This window comes from Acomys russatus, chromosome 7 (assembly GCF_903995435.1).
Source record: "Acomys russatus chromosome 7, mAcoRus1.1, whole genome shotgun sequence".
NCBI classification, from domain to species: domain Eukaryota; kingdom Metazoa; phylum Chordata; class Mammalia; order Rodentia; family Muridae; genus Acomys; species Acomys russatus.
The window spans coordinates 60,580,710-60,606,700 of NC_067143.1; the positions used below are offsets into that span (position 1 = coordinate 60,580,710).

The 25,991-nt window shown below is 42.8% G+C and overlaps 1 protein-coding gene, 1 long non-coding RNA gene and 1 other non-coding gene across 3 annotated transcripts in view; all 3 read right to left on the reverse strand.

Moving 5' to 3' along the window:
* Positions 1-1,686: 1,686 nt before the first annotated feature.
* Eif4g2 (eukaryotic translation initiation factor 4 gamma 2) lies at positions 1,687-13,354 on the reverse strand. Its single transcript, XM_051149382.1, has 22 exons — positions 12,577-13,354; positions 12,122-12,248; positions 11,703-11,768; positions 10,880-11,020; positions 9,706-9,808; positions 9,027-9,158; positions 8,859-8,925; positions 8,593-8,744; positions 8,323-8,433; positions 8,097-8,180; positions 7,915-8,013; positions 7,383-7,521; positions 7,139-7,299; positions 6,731-6,844; positions 6,122-6,247; positions 5,885-5,989; positions 5,579-5,794; positions 5,238-5,496; positions 4,911-5,115; positions 4,598-4,809; positions 4,374-4,495; positions 1,687-3,173 (listed from the first exon to the last, which is right to left on the reverse strand). The coding sequence occupies exons 1-22, from the start codon at positions 13,352-13,354 to the stop codon at positions 3,108-3,110; spliced, it is 3,585 nt and encodes a 1,194-aa protein (XP_051005339.1). The 3' UTR covers positions 1,687-3,107.
* On the reverse strand, positions 6,511-6,678 carry LOC127192557 (small nucleolar RNA SNORD97). The gene has a single exon (XR_007831024.1). It is a non-coding gene; the product is annotated as a small nucleolar RNA SNORD97 (small nucleolar RNA).
* Positions 13,355-13,999: 645 nt separating the features above from the next.
* The window catches only part of LOC127191883 (uncharacterized), a 38,318-nt gene continuing 26,326 nt past the window's right edge, over positions 14,000-25,991 (reverse strand). Inside the window, exon 3 of the long non-coding RNA XR_007830936.1 lies at positions 14,000-14,160. This is a non-coding gene — a long non-coding RNA (uncharacterized LOC127191883). The remainder of the gene's footprint in view (positions 14,161-25,991) is intronic.

Below are 25,991 nucleotides of genomic sequence, written 5' to 3' on the forward strand. Positions count from 1 at the left end.
GAAGGTGGAAGAGAACGGACTTCCGACCCACCCCCATCCCTCAAGTGCTGTGGCAACACACACACACAAACATACCCTTGCTTTCCCAAAGGTCCCGAGTTCAATTCCCAGCAACCACATGGTGGCTCATCATCTGTAATGAGTTCCAGTGCCTTCTTGTGGTGGACAGATTGTTTAAATTAAAAAAAAAAAAAAAAAAAAAAAATGAAGGGCCCATCCTACAGGCACGAAACTTCTGTCTAGATGTGATGGCTAACCATCCTTGCCAACTTGATTAAATTTACCATCACCACAAATAAATCTCTGGATGTGTCAATGAGGGTATTTGAGCTGGTCTCTTGACAATAAAGGAGGAAGTGAGCAGTAACTTGAATCACAATGCAAGGTTTCTTTAAACTGGCCACTTTAATAGCCTCTAAGTGAGGGAACTATGTAACGTTCCCAAAGTCTATGTATGTGACTTACCCAAGCCACCCTGACCTTGACTCTGGACACCATGAGGATCCATCCCGTTGCTTTGCTTCCTTCTTAATGTTCATCCTCTAGAAGCTTGATTTCCCCCTTAACTTTGATCTTTAGTCTATCTCCTCAACATGTGGCATTCTCTGAACACCTTTCAAGTAGTACTCACTTGGCTTTTTTTCCCCACCAAATATTTTACTATCCCTAAGGATGCTGTATAGTCAGCTGACCCTAATAGCCTTAAGGTGTCAGTGCTTCTAAGTCACATCACTGTCATTCAGTTGATGGAGACAAAGCTGAAGCCTCCATTGGCCTGGCTGAGGGCTGTAAGAACACTCTTGGTGGGTGGCTGGATGGCTTTCTATCCTGTTTTTCTGACCCAGGTACCAGGTGATGTGGTGAGGAGAGCACCCCCATGTGACTCCATTGATCAGTTACTGCTATTTTGGACCAGGACTGTTTTCTTGTCAGGTTGTCTGACACTGAGACAAGGTAACGAAGAGCTTTATAAATGTCTCCTAGCATTCCACATCAATGAATGAGCTACAGTTGATCCATGACACCCACCCCAAGGATTTGGAAGATTCACTTTGGGGTATGTGAAGACTCTGCCTACTACTGCATGAGCAATCCCCAGTACCTTTCTTCAAGGATAAATATACAAATTCATTTAACCACTGGACTGTGAAGGTTAGAGGTTTATAACTGGGCTGGAGGCACCGTGAAACACTAGGATCAAGTGGTTAATAAATGAGAAAAACCCATGTCACTATCCAAGCATTTATTCATTACTAGCTTTTCTAGTGGGTGGGGCAAGAAATACACAGATCATTTCAGTTAGTATGTTAGCCCTAACTCAGTTGCCATGCAGTCACTCAAGCTTCAAAGACAATCTTCTACCTAGGACAATTTGGATGCTCAACCTAATTTTTAATTGCCTTCACACTCTTCACATTACTGCAATTCTCTTATGATTGAAGCTCACAAAACTTGAATTCATCATCCCACTTATCAGAGACTGAGACACTCTCTCCTTGGAGCGCCATAGGCTAGGCTGAGATGCGGGATGGGCCTCAACCCCACTATTTTATCCTCGGCCATCCACTACAACTCTCTCCAGTTTCTACCCTACTTACTGCAAGTCTTGATGACAGGAGCCTCTGCTGGGAGGCAGCAGGGGTGTTATCTGTCCCTACTCTACCCGTTGCAGGCTTTTGGAGCCGGGGACACCTGAGAATAGGTATTTGGCAGGACACAGTACACTGATGGAGTAAGGCTGTTTTTGTAGTCCGGTTCTCCAGGTTCCTTGCTAAAGTATGCTCCTTGCAGCAGAGACCCTTAACTGGTTCTTTGAGTGACATTTATACCAACACCTGAAGGTTAAGAGGGGAGAACACTAGCATTGCTCCAGGTAGAGAATATTTTAATATGCAAGGGCTAGACAAGGTGAAAAGCAACCAGGGAACCAATTTTAGGATGACTTAAAAGTCTAGCACTTGCTGGGTTCTAAACCATGTAGCAGTTTTGTTTTCTGTAGTTTCTCGTTCTAGATGCTTTATTGTGAAGAATAAATGGAGATTAAGGATTAAGCAGGTACCTTAGCAAAGAGGATGGTGCATGAGGTAAGCTTATTCCTAAGGTGCTTAGTTTTTAAGAGTAAAGGCAGCTCGAGACTAAGTTGATACTTCTCATTAGAATGAGAATGAGAGACAACAGTCCAGAAGCGAAAAACTCAATGCTGCTTACAGGGTGACATAGACTACGAAGCTAAAACTATGAAGTTAAAAATTTCCCAAGTTCTTAAACTGAGAAGTCCATACCTCAAGACAAAACGAACAATTCTCTGTAACTTTGCAGGCACTATTTGAAGTCATGTACAACTACATCAAGTATCACAATGTTTATTGATAGATACAAGTATATAAAATCAGGGCATGAACATGACTTGATAAATTAAGTAGACTTAATTTCAATACTATAATAAGAGGGACCAATTCAAATTCTCACCATTTGTTTCACACCCACAAAAACCACTTCAAGGGCATTAATGATCTCTCAAAACTGATCAGTTTTGTGCAAGTAAACCATGTTTCTTTTAAAAAGACTTGTGCACTTGCCCAGGCTCAAGGATATTAAAATCTAGCACATAAAGCCCATTACTAGAGGTAGAAATACAGGCAATATACTATTACGGCAACAACCATCAATTACAGTTAAGAATTTTTCTGTAACAACCAAATGGATAATCAAATATTGCAACAACTCAAGTATTACTGAGCAAAGTGCATCTCTACAGTATTCAGTGTTGCTATTCAGTTTTCTAACTTAAAACAGCCTATGGTAACTGGCAGCAAAGAAGGTCCTTGCAATAGACTGCCTCTGCTTGAGAACTTAGGATGTAATTATTGCATGCTGCTAATATTCTATCTAAACATTAAGGATACTCCTAAAGTATTTGATGGTAGACTATGATTAAGACATCACACTACAAAAACCTTATGCAGAAGGGAACCTTACTGACGTGCTTCTGCTTTAAATATTGTGAAAAACGTTACAGCGGAATGAATTTTCGCAGTGGTTAGGTCAAATGCAGTTACATCATAGCAACAGTATGTTTTGCACAATTTAAGGCTTTGGCTGGTTCTTTAGTCAGCTTCTTCCTCTGATTCTTCTTCTTCAGCAGTTTCTAGCCAGGTTAGCCACTGATTCACCTGTAAATTACATTTATAATTTAATAAAACTTAGTAGTATCGTATAAAATAAAGTATTGGTTCAGGGTATACAACCAGAAACCCACCCAATGTGAATTCTGGGATGAGCTTTGGTCTTCATGCTTTACCTTCTGAGCATTTCCATGGCCCCACCCTCCCCTGTTGGAGTTCTGTTGCAGTGATATGCCTGTGTACCATGTGTATGTATGTAGTAAGTACCCACAACTGCTAGAAAGGGGCACTGGATCTTTGGGAAGCAGAGAGCTAGAAGAGCTCTAACTTGCCAAGCTGCCCACCAGAAAGAGGATTGGTCAGGCTTGCCTTGAACTCATCATGTAGCTGAGGACAAGCCTGCCGCTCTAACTCAAAGTGTTGGGCTTCAAGGCAGGCTTAGCTTGTATTAACTAGCTTACACTCAGCTTGACAATTCTGCAATGGTATTTCAGGAACACTGTTGTCTAGTGCAAGATATCAACTCTTGCAAACCAAGTTTTATCAACAGATAGACAGTATGCTCAGTTGCACCCCAGAATCAAGATTCTCAAAAGCACAAGGAGAAATACTTAAGAACCATCCTCACCAACTAGCCTATGAAACACAGAAGCTGTGAACCAGGGCCTCAAAGCCAAGGCCTAGAAAAATTAGTAGAGAGCTACCTGAACTGTGCTAGATAGAAACCTCTAGCACCAGGCTGATACCCTTTTAAAAACCAAGGATTTGATATGTAAAGTTCCATTCCCAGGGCTCTAATGCCATTGGTTACAGAAAATTAAACTAAAATGTATGTTTTTTCCCAACTGTTTCAAGTTTAAACCTAAACTTCCACCCACCACGATTTTAAGCATGATTTCACCTATAACATTATCTCATTTTGCTAACTGCGTATTTAATAGCTTGTAGTAGTGCAGACCGACATACTTTTGGATGCATTCAAGTTAGAAAGAAGGCCATTTGAAACACTACCAAAGAGGGCTGGAGAGATGGCTCAGAGGTGAAGGGTACTGACTGCTCCTCCAGGTTTTGAGTTCAATTCCCAGTAGCCACATGGTGGCTCACAACCATCTTTAATGTGCTCTGGTGCCCTCTTCTGGCTTGCAGGTGTATGTGCAGCCAGAACACTATACACATAGTAAATCCTTAAAAATACACTACTGAAGAAAAAGAAAACCAAGCCAACAGCAAAAATCTTAAAGCACTTACCTGGAACAAAGCCTTGCCTTTTCCTGGAAACTCTTGAGTTATGTCTTCCTTCCAAGCTAAGAAAGCTTCTTCTTCAATAATTTCCATGTCATAGAAATGAACAAAAAATCGAAGTAACATGCCTTAAAAAAAAAAAAAAAAAAAGCACACACATATAATTTCATTATTCAAGCAACATGCTATTCAGCCTACTCATCCCCCACTCCTGACGCTAGTCACCTCACCTTTTGGGAAGCTGCTGTTGTAACAGTGCACCTGCAGAGCATACAGGGCACTGACCTGTAGATCCACATGATCATGAAGGAATTTCTGCATCACTGGCTTGAAAGAGAGCAGCAGTTGTTTTTCCTGCTCTAACTGTTCTTTGGAAGGAGCAGAGGAAGAATCTGTTTCATCGCTGGGTGGGCTTACTTCACTAGAAATGTACTGTAAGAAGCTGAATAGCAGATCTTGTTAGAACCCCAGCAGTTGTATACAGGCCAACAAAAATTTGTAAGCCCATGCCCTGTAGACCAACAAATCAATCTATTAGCTTACCTGGTCATTAAGATGTTCACAAATCCTTTATCTACATGAAGTTTGGGAGAGATGTTATCTTTAATCCACTTATATATAGTTTGAGGGGATGGATCCAGCTTTATTTGTTTCAATAGTTCCTTCTCCAATTTAAGGAGTGGGAATAAGAAACTCAGTCCCTTTCCTTCCAAAATCTCCAACATTCGGTCCTTATTCTGATCAATTTCTGCAAAGACAAAGCCATTTCTCATTTTACCAGGTTGGGCTATCTAGACAGGTTTACAAATGATTTCCTAGCACCCCAAAACCCAATAAAGGACCAAAAATCCCCATTTAGTCAGCTCTTACCTGGCAGCATTTTCTGCATATTGACCTTGCTTTGTTGAAAAAGTTCAGTTAACCATTCTCGATCTTGTAATTTAGCTAATTGTTGAAGACAAAGTAAGAAGAGAGGGAAGTGGGTGCCACTCTCTAGTGGTTGAGCTAGTTCTGAAATGCTCACCAACTCTGAAATTATAGCACGAGCTGCAAACTGCGCCAAGTAAGATTTCACCAAAGGGATGTCAACCTCCAGTTTAGGGCACTGCTCCAATACGTTCAGGAAAGCCTTGGGAATACCCAAACAGTTTTTTATTAGTTTCCAACCTTAACTGGAAAGAATTACCCACACTATCAGTAGAATGCTGTACCTGCATGAAGTTGTCACTTGTGGCTATCCCTTCCTGTTTGAGTAAACTGATCAAAGAGCTTGCTTTTTCTTTATCTTCATCACTTCTATCAAGTGACAGGATGATCACTTTGCTTAGCATCTCAGGAAGAAAATGTTTTGGAGCTCTCATTTCTCGGACACCATTGACAGCCTCGTTTGCATTTCCACTGTTCAGATACTCAGTCACAATGGCTTCCTAAGAACACAATCCAATTCACATCACTGTTGCCTATCTCAAATGCTTACTAAGCAATGGAGATCATTTGTGGGGCTATCTAAAACTTACAGTCAGTTTAAGTAGTTCTTCCTTTGATGGTGGTGGCTTTTTGCTAGTCTTGGCAGGCTTTTCCTGGATAAGTGGTGGATTAGTTTTGAGACCAAGTTGAGGCGTCTAAAGACAAGAAACACGTGCTTAATCAAAATGAGACAAACCAAAAGGACCCAGCACCACCATGAAGCAGAGGGGAGAAAAATATACTGCGTTCTCACACATCCTCAGGGGACACTGAGATGTGTGCCATACCTGTCCCAGAGGCGGTGTTTGAGTGCGTGGTGGCTGTGCACTGGGAGGAATCATAGTTATCTGGGGCTGAAGCTTTGGCACCTGATTTTTATTCATTAGGAACGACTGAGCAGGCCTCAAACTAATCTAAAAATTGAAAACAAATCAACACACAACCAAATTAACAGAGCTAATGAACATTAAATATTAACACTTTTAATACCCCAGAACTAATTCTATACAAATCTAACAACTATGGCAGAAATAGAATTCTCTAAAAACTGAGTAAGATACTGTTCACAAACCTTAAGTTTGTACCAATTCTCTCAGTATCGGCAATTCTACTTATAGGGAAACCACCAACATCTTAATCAGTTCCTTACGGTAACTAGTAAAAATTACTTAGAAACTTGCCCTCATATCTCATAATCTTCGCTCATAGGACACTGGACATCCAAAGAAAGAAAAAGAGAAAGAGAAAAGTAGAGAAAAGAGAAGTTAAAAAGAGTAGAGAAGAGAAAGGAGAAGAAGTCCAGCTTCCAAGTCCTCTTTCGCGTCTTTTTATAATCATCGGGCAAGAGACTTCTGCACTGACAAATTACTACATAGAAATAATGTAGGCAAATGTACCTCATCTGCATTAAGCTGTCCTTTCTTAGAAAACCGAGGTGGCATATCCTTCGACTGTCCTTGCAGCTGGGATAAGAGTCCCTGACTCTGGTTATGGTAGAGCTGGCTTAGCCCCTATTTCAGAAAGGGAGAGAGAAAGTCTAGATAAAAATTATGGTAATCAAGTACCAAGGGGATGAGCCAAGCTACTGCTTTGCCCAAAGATGAAACAAGGAAGAATAAGCTAACCTATCTGTCAAATAAAGTGATGTGATTTTACTAATCTTAAGGATAAGCATCTTACTCAATTTAAGCAACTGTCACAAATTTGGTTAAGGGGGAAAAAAAAATTAAAATTCAGCTTTATAATCGAGGGCAAAAATGTATTGGGACCTAAGGCTAACAACACTAACACTGCTGATATCTTACCTGGCTTTTCATAAACTTGCCCCCCATCTCTCCAAACTGCGACTGTGTGGGAGGCATGATGTGTCCCCCATGGCCATTGAAGAGCTGATTTGAACGATGACGTCCCATTGTGGGTGAAAATCTATCCTGGATAACTCCTGGACCAGTACCAATTCCACTACCTTAAAATACAGACAATTCTTAGAAATCCACTAAAATGTTAACTTTTAGTTTAACCAAAAAACACCACTTTGTTTAAAATTACCTGGCATTTGTCCAAACATATCAGCGAGTCCCCCAAGTGGGTCCCTATCCATTTTCATCCTTGGCGGCATGAACGGTCCCTCCAGGAAGAAGTCATTTCTCCCTTGAGCCATAGGAGCAGGGATAAACACTCCTAGGTCCTTTGAGAACAAAGTGGGTAAGTACCATTTGTCTTTAGACCTCAGGTTACTCATTCACAGTACAGTTCTATAAATAACCTCTTTCCAAAATGGCATGAAGGACACTAGTAAGCCAATACCAATTCTAGTTTTAAGAAGAGTTAGGAGGGGCTGGAGAGATGGCTCAGAGATTAAAAGAGCACTGGCTGTTCTTCTAGAGGTCCTGAGTTCGAGTCCCAATAACTACATGTGGCTCACAACCATCCATAATGAGATCTGGTGCTCTCTTCTAGTGTGTAGGTGTACATGCAAATACAGCACCCATACATAAAACTTTAAAAAAAAAAAAAAAAAAGGAGCTATGAATGGGAGGGACCACACTACTATATATATATATATAAATAAAAATCTTACTTTTACTGCATCTTGACGGATTTGATTGATCGTCTTTGGTCCATTGTCAAGAAAAGCCTTGCGAGGAACCCAATGGTGTTCTCGCAACTCTACAGTATCCTGTAATTTTCAAAAGTATACATTTTATTTTACTATTCCAATTAAAAAACTCAAAACTTTGAGCACTGTTAAAACCACCTCACCTGCAGTAGGAAACGAATCCTTGCTGGCAATTCCTTACTCAACATTAAGGAACACATTCTGGCAAAGTACTGATCCATTAAGGACTGATAACAAGACAAAAAGCACAATTAGAACTAAGGTAAATGTGTACTATTTAAGGCATTTTTTGGGTCATCATGCTAAAGTTAAATGACTAGAGCAAAACCCAACTCAAAAAACATATTACTGTTCTCAACAAACACATACCTTGGCTCGTTCATGGTCTAATCGAGGTCCCACTGTCCTCATTATCTGACAGAGGCACTCCAAATCCTCTCCCATATCTTTGAGTTGGACTCTCTTCTTCTTTTCCAAAAGCTAACAAAAGAATGCATTTATAATCTTAGTTATTCTGGTTTATTTCCTTGGATTAGCTACCCATCTTCTCAGATATGAAACAATTGACTAATTTTCCCCAAATAAGGATGCTCTCATTGACTGCGTCACCCCTAAACTACCACCTCCAGCCATACTCACTGTTTTGATGCACTTATGAAGGATAGATTCATGAATAAGATCAAGCTTGCCAAGTTCTCCAATGAATTTGATGTTCCCCAACATCTTGATCTTAGCAATAGCTCTCTGTTCCTCCTCCTCAGGGAGGAGGGGATTTTCACGCTTATCATAGACTGGGGAGGCAAACAGGAAAATAAACAAAAAAAAAACCCCACTTAGAACCACTCTTTCAAGTGTAGTAATACACACATAAATGTAATTTAAAAAACACCCAGTACTAGCCTTACCATCAACATTTCTGGTTCGGTTTTCAAATTCATCTTGCAATTTGGAAATCAAGAGGCGTCTGAATGTCTATTTGAAAATAAAGGGCATTATAGGCTTTGCTAATAAATTAAGAAAAAAAAATCTTCAAAATAAAATTTAAAACAAAACAAACAAAAACTGCCACCCACTGTGCTTTGCTTCTGTCCTGGTTGACCCTCTGCTGCTGGGCCATCAAAGTTTGGTGCATCTTCTGCCAATCGCAGACATAGCTGAGCATACAGTGAGCTATACTTTGGCTCTTCTAGGGCTTTGTCCACAATCTACAAAAGTCATTAAAAACAAACCACCATGAAGTTTAAAGAGCCTCCCTCTTTAAACAGTCTTAATCTTACATTTCATGACAAGTTACAATCTTGATTAGTTTGGAAATCACCTTAGACAAACAAAACCCTTTAAGTGATTTTAATGATACAACCTATCTCATGCTGTGCACCTCCTCCCCAGTTAGAAAATATGACTAGGACTATAAACTGGAGCCACTGCTGAGTTGGGATTCAACTCTGTGGTAGTCATGGCAAAACAAGATGCCAGAATCTGGTATCAACCACCACAAATTTCTAAAACCACTTTCACAAAAGGAAAACAACTTCTCAACAGCTGTTTCTACACAGCACAGTCAACCAAAGAAAATGATGACCCAAGGTTCACCTCTTGAACCAGATGCCATTAAAAGTGTTAGTGTTTATTATCATCATTACTCATACATCTCTGTATCGAGGACTGATCTCACTATTTAATGCAACAAACAAGTACAAAAATGTGGGTCTTTAAATTTCTCCCCCTTCTCAGCTAGCAATTTAAACTTACCAGCAGTATGACCCCTTTAAGGATGAGTTTAGACTCTACACCCACATTGAGGAGCTCAAGGCATAGCTTGTCAAACTTTTCAGGAGTAAGCTTATTTAGTATGCTGTGGGGAAAGCACATTTCAAGTGTGAGTAAACAAAGTTATTTTTCTGAACTAAAAAATAGCATTTAAATCTTTACTTTCTCTTTACTAGCTCCTTACACAGGTAAATGTTGCCATTTTTCTAATTTATTCTTTCAAGAATTCCATACAGTGCATATTTTAATCACACTCTTTTCTGACTCCCAACTCCCCCCCACTCTTTTCATGTTCTTTCTCTGAGGAAAAAGTCACTAAAAACATGAATCTGTGCTGCTACTCGTTCCTAAGAATAAAGGCCTTGCGCTGGAGTATGCAGTGACACTCCTTGGGAGAACATTCCCCACCTTCACCTCCACAAGCAGCTCCTATTTGCCAGTAGCTTCTTGGCTAGGAGTAGGACTTGTGGTCCTCCCCTCTTATGCTGGAATTCTTCTCTGGCTTGAGCTTACACAAATTTTTGTAAATGCTGATATAGAAGTGTTCATTTTTTATGCAGCCAAGGAGATGCTGGAATAAGTGTCTCACAACTATACTATGACTTCAGAATATTTGGGCATGCCTGCTGTTTCACAAGAAACTTTTCTCACAACCCAGCACACCAGCAGGACGTGGTGGCATAGGCCTTTAATCCCAGCACTTGGGAGACAGAGGCAGGCAGATCACTGTGGATTCAAGGTCAGCCTGGTCTATAGTTGACCAGGACAGCCAGGGTGGCACAGGGAAACCCTGTCTTAAGACAACAAAACACACACACACACACACACACACACACACACACACACACACACACACACACACACACACACCACCAACAAACCCCAAAGCACCAGGTCCTCAGGAAACTGACCATGAGTTAAGATGGTTCTATTTACCCACTTCACTGAGTAAGCTACATACTAGAGTAACATGGAAATGGCAGCACAAGCTTGTGTTGTAAACAAAATGACCCTTGCTGGCAAATACCAATGGCTACTCTTTAAGATGCTTTAAAATATTTTCAACATCATTAGAATTCACTACAATGTGAATCACACAGTACATACTAGACTGATACTGCTAATCTCTACTTCCCTCAAAGAACTTGACACCTACCCTCTTACTTTCCTGAAGATTGCATCATGTCGTTCTTTTTCATTTGCGGAGTTGTTTGCTGCGGAGTTGTCATCTCGTCTAGTGCTTCGTGCAGGAATCCATTTCTGAGCGTTTTGCCCTGGGGTTTTCCCCAGGAACTCGCTAATTCAATAAAACACCAACAAAGTGGCTTACAATTAAGAAAATCCTTGCACAGCATCCACTCATGTAACAAATAACCACCACCCTAAGACTCTGCTAAACAGAGGGAAAAAACATACCAAAGCAAACGGAGGCTTTATTTCTTCCCCCACAACATAGCAATCCTGGAAAGCTTTGTTCTTTCAAATAGCACCAGAATCATCTGAGTGGTTTTTTTTGTTTTGTTTTTTCAAGACAGGGTTTCTCTTGTAGACTAGGCTGGCCTCAAACTCAAGAGATCCGCCTGCCTCTGCCTCCCCAAGTGCTGGGATTAAAGGCGTGCACCACCACGCCAGGCTCTCTGGATAGTTTCTTAAAACTGGGAGACTCATTCCCAATTTCTGCTCTTCTAAGTTTGGGATAGAAACTGTGAAATTTCATGTCTGATATACATTCCCAGGCAATGCCAAAACTGCTGGCCAGAGATCAAATACCAAAATGCTTAATAAGCAAATTCCACACAGACCATTTCATCAACACCAAATAGCAGGGATAGTAATTTGGGAATAGCAACAAAAACCAGTTTGAAATTATGAATTCACATTAGGATTACTGATGTCTTCCCAAGAATTACCCTGTGAGACATGGAGATGGCTTTAGTTAATCAAACTGACAGCTACTGTCTTTACAAGTTTTACCATACCTGTTGCCAGCAGTCTTGGGATAGTGCTGAGGTGCACCCCTACTTCCTCCTCCGCCCGAAGAAGCACTGTTCAAAAATAAAACTTTCACTATATCAACTGCACCTCACTAAAAATGAACCTATTTGTATTTTAGAAATTGCACCACAATGGAATGAACTTTGGCCTAAGAGAAAATGACCCACAAACTAGGTGGACGGCTCAGCTTGTGAGAGCTGTTCAATTCCTAACACTCACATGGGGACCCAAGTCCGAGATATACATGCAGGCCACAACCCCCACCCCCAAAGCAATCCGGTTTACTCTTTTTTTCAGAAAACAATTCTAGAACCACAACCAGGGAGGATTTGGTAGCGATCTTTAAGACTGGCCTTTCCAAAACAGTCCCTCCCGTGTTGTCTGCCTACACTCAAAACCATACCTGAAACGAGAAGCACCCCCTTCTGCAATCGCACTCTCCACTTTGGCGGCTTGACAACGAAGAATCTTCAAAAGAATAATAGTAATGGATGGGGTGGGGAGGGGAGGGGATGGTAGAAATGAAAAGCCTGGAACGAGAGAGAACACCAAAATTAGCTACAGCCAATGTATGCAGCATCTATAAACCTTCAGCTAATTATAATTTATTTCGCCTCTCTGCATTACAACTGGTTGAACTTTCACTGCATTGCAGCCTTCGGAAGACTAAAATAGAGCAAAGCCAAACCCACAAATTCACAGTAAAATTTGATTTCGCCACGTGGAATTCCCTTAGCGTGCAAGGATTCAAAGACCAGCTTTGGTGGAAAAAAAAAAAAGGACACAAAAACATCTGGACACTGCCTAGAACGCAGCCGTATTATGGGGCCTTTAAAACTGAGCAGAAACGCTATCCACGCCGGCGGTGCTCCGAGGAAAATGCCTCCTGTCCTAGTACGTGCGGCCTGGGCGGTGACAGGCCGGCCACGGCCTCAGAACCCGGGGCCGGACAGCTTTCTTCTGTCCCTGTTCCTCCTTCCGCCCCGTCCCACCGGGCGCGTGTGGAGAGCCGCCGGCAGACCGGGCCACAATATGGCAGCGGGCACCTCCGCCCCACTCCGCGCGAACAAAAGAGCAGCGGGTTCCTCCCCCAAGGCCCAGTCAGGCCTGGCTTCCGACCGGCGCCCAGCGAGGGCCCGGGCCCGGGCGGGAGGCGCCCCCTCCGGGCCGGCCCTTTGTTCTCCCGCAGGAAGGCGGCCTCCTGCCCGCCCGCCGCCTCCGCCGCCATAAATCCCGCGGCTGACAGCGCCCCGGCCCACAAAGGGGACGGGGACGCGGCCTCCGCCTCTCCCCGAGCGGGGCAGCCCGCGGCGAGGGCCACCCACCTCCTCCCCGCCGGGAGGCCGGGCTCCGGACTCGTCCGCCTCGCTGGTCCCGCGCCAACGGCCGGGCCCTGCCGCGGGCCGCGTCCCTCCCGCCCGCCCCGGGCGCGAGGCCCGCCACGCTCGCACGCTCGCCTCAGGCCGCACGTCGGGGCTTCCGGCCGCGCCCGCCACTCGGCCGCACGCCCGCCTAGCCCGGGCTGCAGTGTCCGTCGGCGCGGTCGGCGCGGGAAGGAAAGCGGAGGCCGGAGATTCCTAAGCGGCCCAGAGGCAGAGGAGAGGCCGCCCCGCCCGGCTCCGCCTGCGGCCGCCATTTTGTACCACTCGACAAGAAGCGGCCAGGGTCGGCGGCGGCCATCTTAGAGGGCTCCGCTCGGCGGCCGAGACTCCACTCACCTTCACCGAGAACTCAGCAGCTGCCGGCCGCAGCTGCCTCCTCTGGATCCGGTCGTCGGGGACGGGGAAGGGTGGGGGGAAGGGGAACGGAAAACAAAAAAGGGGGAGGGAAGGGGGAGGAAGGAGACGGGGTCGGCCCGAAACTCAGCTCAGAGGAGTCGCTGCTGCAGCCGCCACCCGGTACCCGCCGCCACCTCCATAGAGCTCCGGCTCGCTGCTGGCGCCGAGGCGTGTCTGAAGCCGAACTTATCACTCCGGGGCGGCCGCCCCACCAGAGCCTCCCCGAGTGGCTCCTTCGCCATCCAATCAGCAGCCGGGCTTCCGTCCGCCACCAATCCGCGCAGGGCGGCGGGGAGGAGCCACCGGGCAAGCTCGGTTGCGGCGCAGCCCCGCCGCAGTGCGCAAAGCCATATTCGCGAAGGCTCTGGGGCCAAGCCAGTGGCGTAAGGGCGGCGGGCCGGCGCGCTGCGGGACTCCTGCGTGGCGCCGGGAGCTCCGGGGGCGAGCGTCGGCGGGGCCGCCTGCTCTTCCCGGGCCGGCGCTTTGTTCCGGAGTCCGAGCCTCTTCCTTCGTCGCCTCTCCTGCGTGACCCGCCCGGGCCTGGCGCCCCGGGAGCTCCGCGTGGCCTCGCGGCCTTTGCCTCGGTCTGGCGTCTGGGAGCTTAGCCGAGGGGAGGGACGTGTGGCCAATCGCAGGGAGAGCCTTCTGGTTGTTGGTTCTCCATCTGCAGAGTAACGAGAAAAGGATGAAAAGAAGGGGTTGCCTTTGTACCCCAGGCTAGAGGCAGCGTTTCCTCAAAGACTGTTCCGCCTGCTGTCACCGAGCATGACCCAGAATATGCTAGGCTGCCTAGAGTAGTGTTTGCAGAGCGCGGGCATTTGGAAGATTTAAAATTGCAGTTTTTTCTTCCATTAAAAAAAAAAAAAAAAAAGAGGTGCAGCACAGTGCTTTACTTAAGAGCTATATAGGAAAATGGCGCATTTCAAAGGTGGTAGGTTAAACTATTTGTACTTCCAGGTGGTATTTTAAAAGATGGTATATAGCTGTTCCACCGTTTGCGACATTTTAGCTTTCCAAAAATGAAGGTATGTAAACAGCACAAATGCCCCATCTCTGTTTTGAGCATGCACTTTTGATATAACCGGTAACCAAAATAAAGCACCTGTGTTTTTAACAGTCATGACTTGGAGTTCCCAAGAGCTGGATTTTCAAAGACCCAAACTTGACATACGTCTTGGTGCGGAAAGACCTAGTCCTTGAATAGACTTCTCAGCAGTGAATTGCACTCTCCTTAATATTTAAGTCTGATAACAGGATAGTGTGGCTTTGAAGGTTTCTAATGCAATTGCACCATCCTTAGATCTTTTGCCATAGAATTAATGCTACTAAATAAAATTGACTTAAACTAAAAACTGTGAAAAGCAATTTTTCATTTTTGGAGTTGTGTGTAAAAAAGGACATTTTGGGGGAAAGGAGTAGTTTTTTTTTTAAATACAAGAGATTTCACTTTGTATAATTTCTGTAACGCTTTATAACTTGTAGAAATACATAATATGATATGACTTATGTTCTAATGATATACTGAAGGCATCTGTGTGGTAGAAACACAGTGGTCAGAAACACAATACTCAATACTGGTGTGTGTCAAAACTAGCTACTTAGTCTTAAAACATCGAAGTCTTTAAGGAACTTGGATTTAACTAAATTTTTTTAAAAAAAAGAGGCCAGAAAGATGGTACTGTTGGTAAAGGCAGTTGCTGCCAAGCCCAATGTCTGAGTTCAATCTCTAGGACCCACATGGTGTAAAGAGTGAACAGGTCGACCTCTTATCTCCATTTGGGGTGCGCACGCGCGTGCACACGGGGACACACACACACATACACACGGTATTTTTAAAAGGTTTTTCAAGCCTTGCTAATTGCAAAACTCTGCTATTCGTTCTGCAGATATGCAGGCATGTGAGGTGCTGAGCTGGCAGGGAGTAAACCAAGGTAGAGCAAATAAAAACAAAGACAAATGTAACAATACAGATTTTTTTTTTTTAAATCTACTTTTCAGTCATAGAAATAAGCATTCACAAAATTGAAGTCTATCGTGGATATGTAAAATTTTCAAATAATTGGATTTTAAATGTAACCAAACAGCTTTTTGTTGTTTTCTCAAGACTGGTTTCTCTGTGTAGCCTTGGCTGTCCTTGACTCTCCTTGTAGACCAGAGTGGCCTGGAACTCAGAGAGATCTGCCTGCCTCTGCCAAACTGAATTAAAGTGTGCTGGGATCAAAAGCTTTTGCCACCATACCTGACACCAAACAGCTTTATACATCTATTTTATTCATTTCTAATAAGTCTGGGAAACTGCTAAGAGTCTTGACTTGTTAATATATTTCACATTGTTTTAGATCATGTATTATTTTTGTGTTTTGAGCTCTCACCATGTAGTTCAGGGTGGCCTCAAACTTGGTGGGGTTTTTTGTTTGTTTGTTTGGTTTAGTTTTGTTTTTTTCGAGACAGACAGGGTTTGTCTGTGTAGTGTTGGCTGTCCTGGACCCACTTTGCAGACCAGGCTGGCCTGGAACTCCCAGAGATGACTGCCTCTGTCTCCCTGAGTGATGGAACTAAACCATGCCCGGCTAATCTTGGTATCAGCTTCCTAAATACTGGTGTTGTCTGTGCTGGGATTCCTGTGCCACCCAGCCCACTGGTTACTAATCCAGTGCACACTATTCCTGATGTGTCTGCTATCATCCCTGCTTAAGGATTCCCTAATCATGTAACTAAAGTCCAGAACGCTCACTTCTGAATTTCTAACATCTTATTGATCAGAGAAACAAACTTGTAGCTTTATTTGGTTTGAGCTACTTGACACTGAAATATTAAGAAATTATATACAAAGAAAAGATTTTCATCTTGGGGGAAATTTTATAAAATATGACCTTCAAATTCCTATAGCGCAAGTGTAGCTGAGTAGTGTTTTCTCTTGGCGTGGGGATGTTTTAGCAGTATAACACCTGCCTACTCTTCCTGAGGTCTTAGGTTGATTCTCAGACACAAGAGAAGGGTTTGTGGAGAAGGAACTCTTCAGTTACTCTGACCTGATGCACTCATTTTGTGGTGTTCTCTAGCCTTTACAGCTAGTTTGTTGTTTGGAATTGTTTTGAACAGATTCACTATATCAGTACTCGATCTTGTAAGTAAGTGTTCTCTTCTGTTTTGATGCTGTACATGGAACAGTGACATTTGTACAGTTGTAATAATGAAATGAGGTTATATATGCAAGGGACACACCACAGTCACTGGCATATAATGCTACATACTAAGTTATGATTTGACGCTGAATGGTCCCTCTCAGGCATGTGTTTTGAACGTTTGTTGTCTAGCTAGTGGCACTCTGAAGGCTGTAGAACCTTCTGGAGGTTGAACGTGACTAGTGATGTTGGTGCAGCACTCCTGGTGCTATTTTCTGCTTTCTGTTCTGGCAGCTTCACCTCACATTCCCATTACCTTGGGCAAAGCCACTCCTGCTACTGTGCCCTCTTTGCCTTGAGGGACTGAAATCTCGGAAACTGTAAGCCAAAATGTTTCTTCCCTTCAGATGTTACTGTTATTTTTTTCACAACAATAAGAAAATTAACACAGAGATGTCTATGAGCCTATTGGGGGCTGCTTATAGCTTGAAAGTGACATGTCATCCACAGGTTCTTGCATTTGAACACTTGGTCCCAACTATTGGTCCTGGATCAGATAATTCTGAATATTTGGATTTGGAATCCAGACACCAATAGTATTTAAAGTTCTCATTTTATTTTTAGTGTGCAGTCAAATTTTAACAACCACTACCACAGGGAAGAACATTACAAAAATTACATTTGCAGGCTACAGGGAAGGAAACTACTATAGCAAATGGAAATTGACTTTCCAAGCAGACTACAGACACTCAAACCAGGGAATCTCAGCTTTTAAGTCCTTTATATTCTGGCCTTACTTTTCACCCCTCCCAGACAGCCTGTCATCTCTCAGGGAACCAGTTAGACAGGTATTGTTGCCCTTAAAAATTCACTCCTGGGCCAGGCTGGTGGTGGTGCAGGCCCTAGTCCCAGCACTTGGGAGGCAGAGGCAGGTGGATCTCTGTGAGTTCCAGGACACCCAGAGCTATTATTACACAGAAACCTCCACCCTCCACCCCAACCACCACCCCCAAAATCTATTCCTGGGCAGATGAGATCTCTCAGTGAGTAAAGGTGCTTACCCCCAATCCTGACAATGAATTTGGTCCAAAGTATCAGTTCCTGTAAGTTGTCCTCTGATCTCAACAGGTGCAGTGGGGTAGGCACACGGCCCATTTACCCACAAATGTTCACACCTAATATTCCACTGCATGCATTTATTTCCTTTGTCATCTCATTTGTGAAGTACAGATGTAAGTATCAAACTCTTGCTGTTCTATTGCTGTGAAGTGACACCATGACCAAGGCAATTCTTTTTATTTTTTATTTATTTATTTTTTTTTGAGACAGGGTTTCTCTTTGTAGCCCTGGCTGTGCTGTAACTCACTCTGTAGACCAGGCTGGCCTCAAACTCACAAAGATGTGCCCGCCTCTGCCTTCCTGAGTGCTGGGATTACAGTCTCAACATGTTTAAAAGTCCAAAATTAGCTGGGTGGTGGCGGCGGCGGCGGCGGTGGCGCACACCTTTAATCCCAGCACTTGGGAGGCAGAGGCAGGCGGATCGCTGTGAGTTCAAGGCCAGCCTGGTCTACAAATCAAGTCCAGGACAGTCAAGGTTACACAGAGAGACCCTGTCTAGAAAAAAAAAAAGTCCAAAGTTATAGCAAAGGCTACACAGAGAAACCCTGTCTAAAAAAAAAAAAAAAAAATCCAAAGCTCAATTTCTCTTCTGAGAACCAAGGTAATCCCTTAACTGTAAAGCCAAAATAAAAAACAGATGACATACTTCCAACATATGAGGCAGTATATACATTACCATTCCAAAAGGGAGGAAAGGGAGCAATGTGAGGACATATTGGACCAATGTAAAACCAAAAACCAGCAGAACTCCAAATTCTGCATGTCCACGTCCTATGTCAAAGTACTCTGCAACGTTGTTAGCTGTAGCACACTCCTCTCTCATGGGCTAGTTCCACACCCACTCTGCCGCTTTCCTTGACAGGTATCCTAGGACTCTGGCATCTCTACATCTTGGCGTCTCCAACAAAATGCAGGCTTCACCTTCACAGCTTCATAGAGTGACCTTCCTGGTCCTCAGTGCAGGAATACTCCTGACACATGCCTGGCCCTGGTAGCTTCCCTTAGCCATGGAGGAAGATTCCACAACCTCTTTCTTGTATTCTTTAATCTAATGCCAGAATCACATAGACAAAGCTGCCAAGCTCCACAGCTTACTGGGGCTGGAATTTGGCCCCTTCCAATCACATGTGCAACATCTTTCTGTTGCTGATGGTTCCTGTCTGCTGCATAAGCTTTCCTTTAATCGCTTTTCACAAGTCTGAAGCTCAGCAGGCTGAAGCCTTGCTCTCAAGGCACTACTCCATTTACTCCATTTAGCACCAGGCTTTTCTTTAAACTTTGTATTTCTTTGAGCACTGGACTTAGCTCCATTCCACTTCCTGGTGTTCCTTTTCTCTTCACACTATACATTTTGTATTTATCTTTGTCTGGCTTGTTTCTTTTCATTATAGATATGCATAGAAGTGATTACTAATAATCAGATGACAGTACTAGGCTCTATTGAAATCTCCTCTTGCCAATGCCAGCTATTTATCAAAACTCTTTAGTTTAATCTCTGGCGTAATTTTTGCACGGGGGCAAAACCCAGCCACGTACTTTGCCAAAATATCGCAAGAACGGTGTCTAAGACAGTTACTAACATTCTTCCCCTCTGAGGCTTCTTGAGCCAGGCCTACTTACGCCGCTCCCAGCTGCACTGTCTTCCATGCTCTTACTAGGATGGCCCATCGAGCCCTGCTTTACATATTCAACTGCTTTCCTAATCCAAAGTCCCAAAGCTCACATTCCACTAACGTGCAGCATGGTCAAGCTTGTCAAAGCAATATCCCACTCCTGCTACCAACCTCTATCTTAGTCTCTCTTCTGTTGTTGTAAAGAGACACCATGACCAAGGCAACACTTAAAAAGGGCCTTGCTTGCAGTTTTAGAGGGTTAGTCTATTATCATCATGTCAGAGAACATGGTGGCAGGCAGAACTAGACCCTGATCTTTCTTTCTGCAAGCAGAAAGAGTATGGGTGTAGCTGGCATTTGCTACTTTGTGGGTTCTTCCTTCCATCCTTCCTCACTCCTTTCCTTCCACCTTCTCAACTCCCTAACACTAGATAAGAGAGAAAAAAGGATAGGGAGGAAAAAAGATCCCTGAGTAAAGTCAGGAGTCGGAGACGGGGCATCTTTTAAAGACTATTTTTTCCTGCTGACTGGAGGTGACCAGCTCCTTGCGGCAAGTTTGATCTCTGCTGTCAGGATATCTAATTTCCTCTTCTTGTTTCTTCTTTGTGCACAACTAATTAAAAAATTGTGACAACCACCACCAACAACCAACAACCAACCAACAATCCCCCTCCCACCTCTCGGGGCCCTAACATTTATATACCCTCTGAACAGTCCTCAGAATTCCACACATCACGTAATTGCAGAAACTCTCTGCAGTTGGCAAAACCACAGCTCTGCTACAGCATGAGGCAAATCATAGTCAGCTGCTGTAAAGCAGCCCTATATCCGCATACCTGGGATTAAAATGAAAACCTTTTCATTTTATTTTTATTTTTATTTAGTTTTTCAAGACAGGGTCTCTCTGTGTAGCCTTGGCTCTTCTGGACTGGCTTTGTAGACCAGGCTGGCCTTGAACTCATAGCAATTCGCCTGTCTCTGCCTCCCGAGTGCTGGGATTAAAGGCGTGCACCACCATGCCCGGCTGAAAACATTCTTAAAATATTTCAGTGTTTTAAAAAGAAACCAAAATTCCAAAAGTCTCACTACATATGGGCTTGACATGGGCTTTAAACCCTCAAAGCCCACCCCAGGGACACAATTCTCTAATAACAAGGCCACACCTCCTGACCCTTCTAATCCTTCAAATAGTGCCGTTCCTAGTGACAAAAGCATTTAAGTATATGAGCCAATAAGGGCCATTCTTTTTCTTTCTTTCTTTTTAGTTTTTTGAGACAAGGTTTCTCTGTGTAGCCTTGGCCTTGAACTCACATTGATTTGCTTGCTTCTGCTTCCTGAGTGCTGGGAATAAAGGGGTGTGCCACCACGCCCAGCCTATAAGGGCCATTCTTATCCAAACCATCACACTGCCTTTCCTCTAACAGAATAACCTCTGAATCCCTTTCCTTAATTTGGCATAAAGGGACTTTTGCTGGTTTCAGACTGTTTACTTATTCCTAGGTACCGCTCCCCCCTTCATTCCTATAGTTAACCCTAATGTAGTTCTATGGTAACCATGTTTTGCTCTGTTTCACTATGTTCCATATCATTGATTCTCAATCTTCTAATGAATGGTGCAAGCTTTAGTATAGTTCTTCATGTTGTGGTAACCCCAATCACACAATTATTTTCATTGCTACTACATAACTACAATTTTGCTAGTTGTGAATCTAATATAAATATCTGTGTTTTCCAATGGTCTTAGGTAACCCCTGTGAAAGGGGTTTTCAAGCTCCCCGGGGGTTGTGACCCACAAGTTGAGAACAATTGTTCTACGATTAAAAGTCAGAAATTTTTGTTCATTTTAGGGAAGAAGTTAATGACTTAATATATTAATGATTATACAAGAAGCATAGGTATAATTATTTTCAAGGGGTCCACAGTATATGCAAAAAATAAATATGCCAATCCAACACTTGAGAGGCAAAGGCAGGCAGATCCCTGTGAGTTTGAGGCTACCTGCTATAGAAAGTTATGGGGCAGCCAGGGCTACATAGTGAAACCCTGTCTCAAAAATACCAAAAAAGAAAAAAAAATAAAAAAAAAGAAAGAAAGAAGAGAATAATTAAGGGCAGAGAAGGGTTAAATCAATGCTAAATGGAACAGCCAAGAAAAAAAATTCTGTAAGATTATATAAAAGGAATAATAGGGGCTAAAGCTGGGGGCATCTACCCTTCAGTGCCAGAGCACTGTGTTGACGTCTGACTACACAAGCAAGAAAGTTCTTGAACATATCTAAACTCTCCCCAATTTTGTTTAAAGTTAATAACTTTGTATTGATGAGTGGATGGTTTTAGGGAAATTACTACTACCACAGAAGTTTTCACCCAGTTTCTTATATACCTGGCTTTTTTTTTCACCCATAGTTTAGGGTTCAGCCGGGACAGCTGCCTTTGAAGAAGCCTTCACTGGGTTACGATGATGTAGTTCAGTGACTGCCTAGCATGCACAAGGCCTTGGCACCAATCCCCAGAGTTGCAGGACTGGAGTGGGGCTTCTCTTATCACCTACGGTATTTCTTCTTCCAAGTACTCTACTACATTCCCTTCACTTTACTGTCTGAAATGACTTTCGTACTTATGTCTCGTCTGTTCACTGCATTAGCATGTAAACTGAATGACAGTAGGAACCTCGCCTGTCATGTTGAATCACTAGAAATTAAAAATGACTGGTTTCTGGGTAGAGAACAGGCAAACGTTTCTGTACTAGATTAGAGACACAAATGAGCCTTGGGAGGAGGACAGCTGATGCTTTTTAGCTTACTGTGATTCATAACATTTCATTTGGAAAAATTAAAGTTGGAGAATGGGTGATGCTCACTTACAAGAAGCATTTCTGGGAGTTGATCGAGATTAGCGGGCAGCGAGTTAAAGGAGAGCTGCTTCAGGTTGTGTGTCATTCCGTTACTTGTCTCTCTAAAGCAGTAAAAGAGATAGGAATACGAGCTGCTGAGAATATTATAGAAATAACGTCAAATGCCCTCTCCCTTCTTTCTTTTTTTAATTCTTTGATGACTTTTGATCATAATGCCCCTCCCCCTGAGTACTTCCAGATCTACCCCTCTTCCCTACCCACCCAACACTGTGTGCTCTTCCCCACTCGTCAGCATATACATTGTGGATGTATGCTTCATGCATCTGGAGTCTGGCCAGCCTGACAGGGGCAACCCTTTCATTTGCCAGGAGCTCCTCAGCTAGGGGTGGGACTTCATCCCTTCTCCATCTTGGGATTTGGTCTGGCCTGAGCTTGCACGGGGCTTGTGTGTGTGGTCACAGCTGCTGTGAGCTTGTTTGCACAGCGGTCCTGGGTGTCTGGAAGCTACTGTTTGCATTCACTCCCACCACTGGCTCCTCCAGTCTTTCCACCCACTCTTCCACGGTGATCTCAGAACGTTGGGTTGGGGGGAGGTTTTCAGTATAGACATTCCCTTTAGGGTTGGTCATTCTGCAGCGTCTTATTTTGTACATGTGTAGTCAGGTGTGGGTCTTTTTGTTAATCTCTGTCTGCTACAAATACAAGTTTCTCTGATAAGGGCTGAGAGATGCACTGATCTGCATCTCTGTATCACCAGATTCTTTGTGGTTTATTAAAAAGAAGAATCACAGCTCAGCTTGGTGGTTCATGCCTATAATCTCAGTGCTATGGAGGGTAAGGAAGGATTGCTGCAACTTTTAAATCAGCCTGGGCTACAGACCTTATCTCAATAAAACCATTTACAGATAGAAATACTTCGTACTTTCTACTTGCAACAACATTAGTAATCCACTTTTATTATCAAATGTAATCAAAATCTACTAAAACAATGCAGCTGAAGAAATTGTCTTAGAAAATAGAAATTATTAAATGCAATAGAAAATTGCAATTGCAATAAACCAAGTATTTTATTAGGAGGAAAGCGCATGTTACTCACACAGACTAGAAGCTGGTTCTCGCTTCATAATGTGTCCCAGATAGGGAGTGCATCATGAGCCTTGGTGGCAAGCACTTCTGCCTGCGGAGCCTTCCTATGGACCCTGAAGATGCTTTTGTGTATAGAAGAAAGAGATCGTCTGCTGATAAGGGTGGAACTCAAGGCCTCAAATTTAAGCGTCTGGAATTTTCATTATGGGAGACATTCTATTATTGACATAAATTCCTTACTCTAGACTGATCTGTTCAGATTTTCTACTTTTTAATTTTTGTTTTGTTTTTTTGGTAGTGTTCTTTATTGACTTTAGAATCAAGGTAGGACCTCAAATATGTTCCCTCTTTTGGACATAAAGTTAATGAAAGACCGCTGGAATAAAACTTTAAAAAAATAGATATAGATATCACTTTTTTCTTAACTTATTTTTTCATCTGTAAAATGAAAATAATACTTCCTGTGGGCTGTGAATGTGGCTCAGTAGTAGAGCACATAGTTAGCATAATTAGATGATCTGGGGCCTGTGAGATGACTCAGCGGGTAAAGGTGTTTGCTATCAGGCCTACCTAACAAGTTGTGCATGTGCCCACACCCACACCCATACACAAGTGCACATACAAAATAAAATGTGATAAATCCTTTATGAGATGATTTGCTATGGATAGACGAGATTCATCCTAGAGATGCAAATATCTTTCAATGTCCAAACATCTATAAATGTAATATATCACATTAACAGAATAAAGTAAAACACTATATGATCATTTTAATAGACACTGCAAAGGGATTGACAAAATTCAATGTTCATTATTGCCAAAACCCCTCAGCAAATTAGGTATAGAAGCAGGACAAACCAGCATAATAAAACCCACTCATAGGACGAGTTAGCATCATACTCAACAGAAAAAGGTGAAAGCTTTTCTCCTAATAGCTGTATTGTAATAGAAGCTGGAACCAGAGAAATTAAGCAAGAAAAAGGGAGAAAATAAATCCACTGATATTGGAAAGAAAGAAGTTAAAATATCCCTGCTTGTAGACTATGTTGTCTTCTATGCAGAAAGAAAAGATAACTAGGGGGAAGGGCGCTTTTAGAATAAAGTAGAATTTTAAGATTAAAAAAAAAAAAAAAAAGAACATAAAAATCAATAGTGATTTTGTGCTCTAATTGTGAACTATCTAAAAAAAGAAAGCCAGAATATAATATCAGATAATAGTTACAGAAAAAATGTTTAGGAATAACTGTAAAGAAACAATCTCTAAACAAAACTACAAAGCAGAAATGGCAGGAATGAGACAAAAAAAGAAAGAAAAATGTTCACAGATTGGAAAAATACTGTTAAAATGTCCATCCTACATATATTAATATATAGAATCAACACAGTGTCTATCAAAATATCAATAACGTTATTTATAGAAATAGAAAATTTCTAAACTTCACATGGAAGTAGAGAGACTGTGAGCAGCCAAAGTGGTCTAGAGGCCAAACTACAGAGCTTCAACCATCTTTACCAACGCAGCGCGCTCCCAGCATACAATACCAACCAATGGGATAGAACAGGGACCCTGGAAATAAAGTCACACATTAATAGCCAATTGATCTTCCAAAAAGTTGCCAAGGACACCAAATAAATATAGGGGCAGTTTTTTCAATAAATAAGTGTTGGAAAACAGAATACTATGTGCTCTAAGAATGAAGACCCTCATTTCATAACCATATATGAAGACGGGTTAAAGATTTAACTCTAAGTCCAGGAATGATAAGGCTACCAGCAGAAAACGCCTGCTCCGTGGCACTGTTCTGGGAATGACTCTCTGCACACAGTCCCCAGAGCACAGGCAATCAAAACAAGAAGACAAACAGGATTATACCAAACTTAAACAGCCCAGCTAAGGAACACCTGTAGAATGGAAGAAAATATTTGTAAACTCTGCTCTGCTAAGAGATTTCTGCCCAAAATGTACTAAGAACTCAATCCAAAAGCTAGGAAGCAAATAATCTGATTGAAAACCAGATAAAGGACCTAAGTAGACACATCAAAAGACAATAGATGGCCAATAAACAATATTAACAATGCCATAAGGGAGATGCAAATTAAAACACAGTGAGATGTATTGCCCCATACTTGCTAAAATACTCATCACGACTGTTAGAGGCAGGTATGGAAAAAAATGTACTGTTGAAGTACAGTCTGGCGCTTTGTATTTGTTAACTGCTTGCCCCCACCCCCACCCCCAGATTCCTACAACAGATTGTCATGTACCCCAAGTATTGCAAAAAATACTTACATTACAATTCATAATAATAGCAATATTACAGTTATGACGTAGCACTTAAATAACTTTATGGTCGGGGTCACCACAACACGAGGAAGTGTATTAAAGAGTTACGGCACGAGGAGGGTTCAGAACCACTGCTCTAGGGGACAAGGCCTCTTTATTCTGTTTTGTTTTTTGAGACAAGCCCTTGCTATGTAGCAAGCCCTGGCTGTCCTGGACTCACTTTGTAGACCAGGCTGGTCTCGAACTCACAGAGATCTGCCCGCCTCTGCTGGGATTAAAGGTGTGCATCACCACCCCCGGCTCTAGGGGATGAGTTTATAATGCTGTTGCTTTGAGAGACAGCACATATTTCTGTGTTTCACAGTACAATTCTGGCTCAACCAACTTGTTTGAAAACTTACCCAAGTTTTTACTG

Bases quoted from the DNA above. Each gene is read 5' to 3' on its own strand.
- Eif4g2 (XM_051149382.1), bottom strand. From the start codon at position 13,354: ATGGCGGCCGCAGGCGGAGCCGGGCGGGGCGGCCTCTCCTCTGCCTCT. The intron at 6,248-6,730 runs GTACATTTGCCT...TTCAATTTTTAG, and splicing joins GACAGCTTAATGCAGATGAG to ATTAGTTTGAGGCCTGCTCA. The intron at 5,116-5,237 runs GTAAGAGCTGAC...TTGTCTTTGCAG, and splicing joins TATGCAGAAAATGCTGCCAG to AAATTGATCAGAATAAGGAC.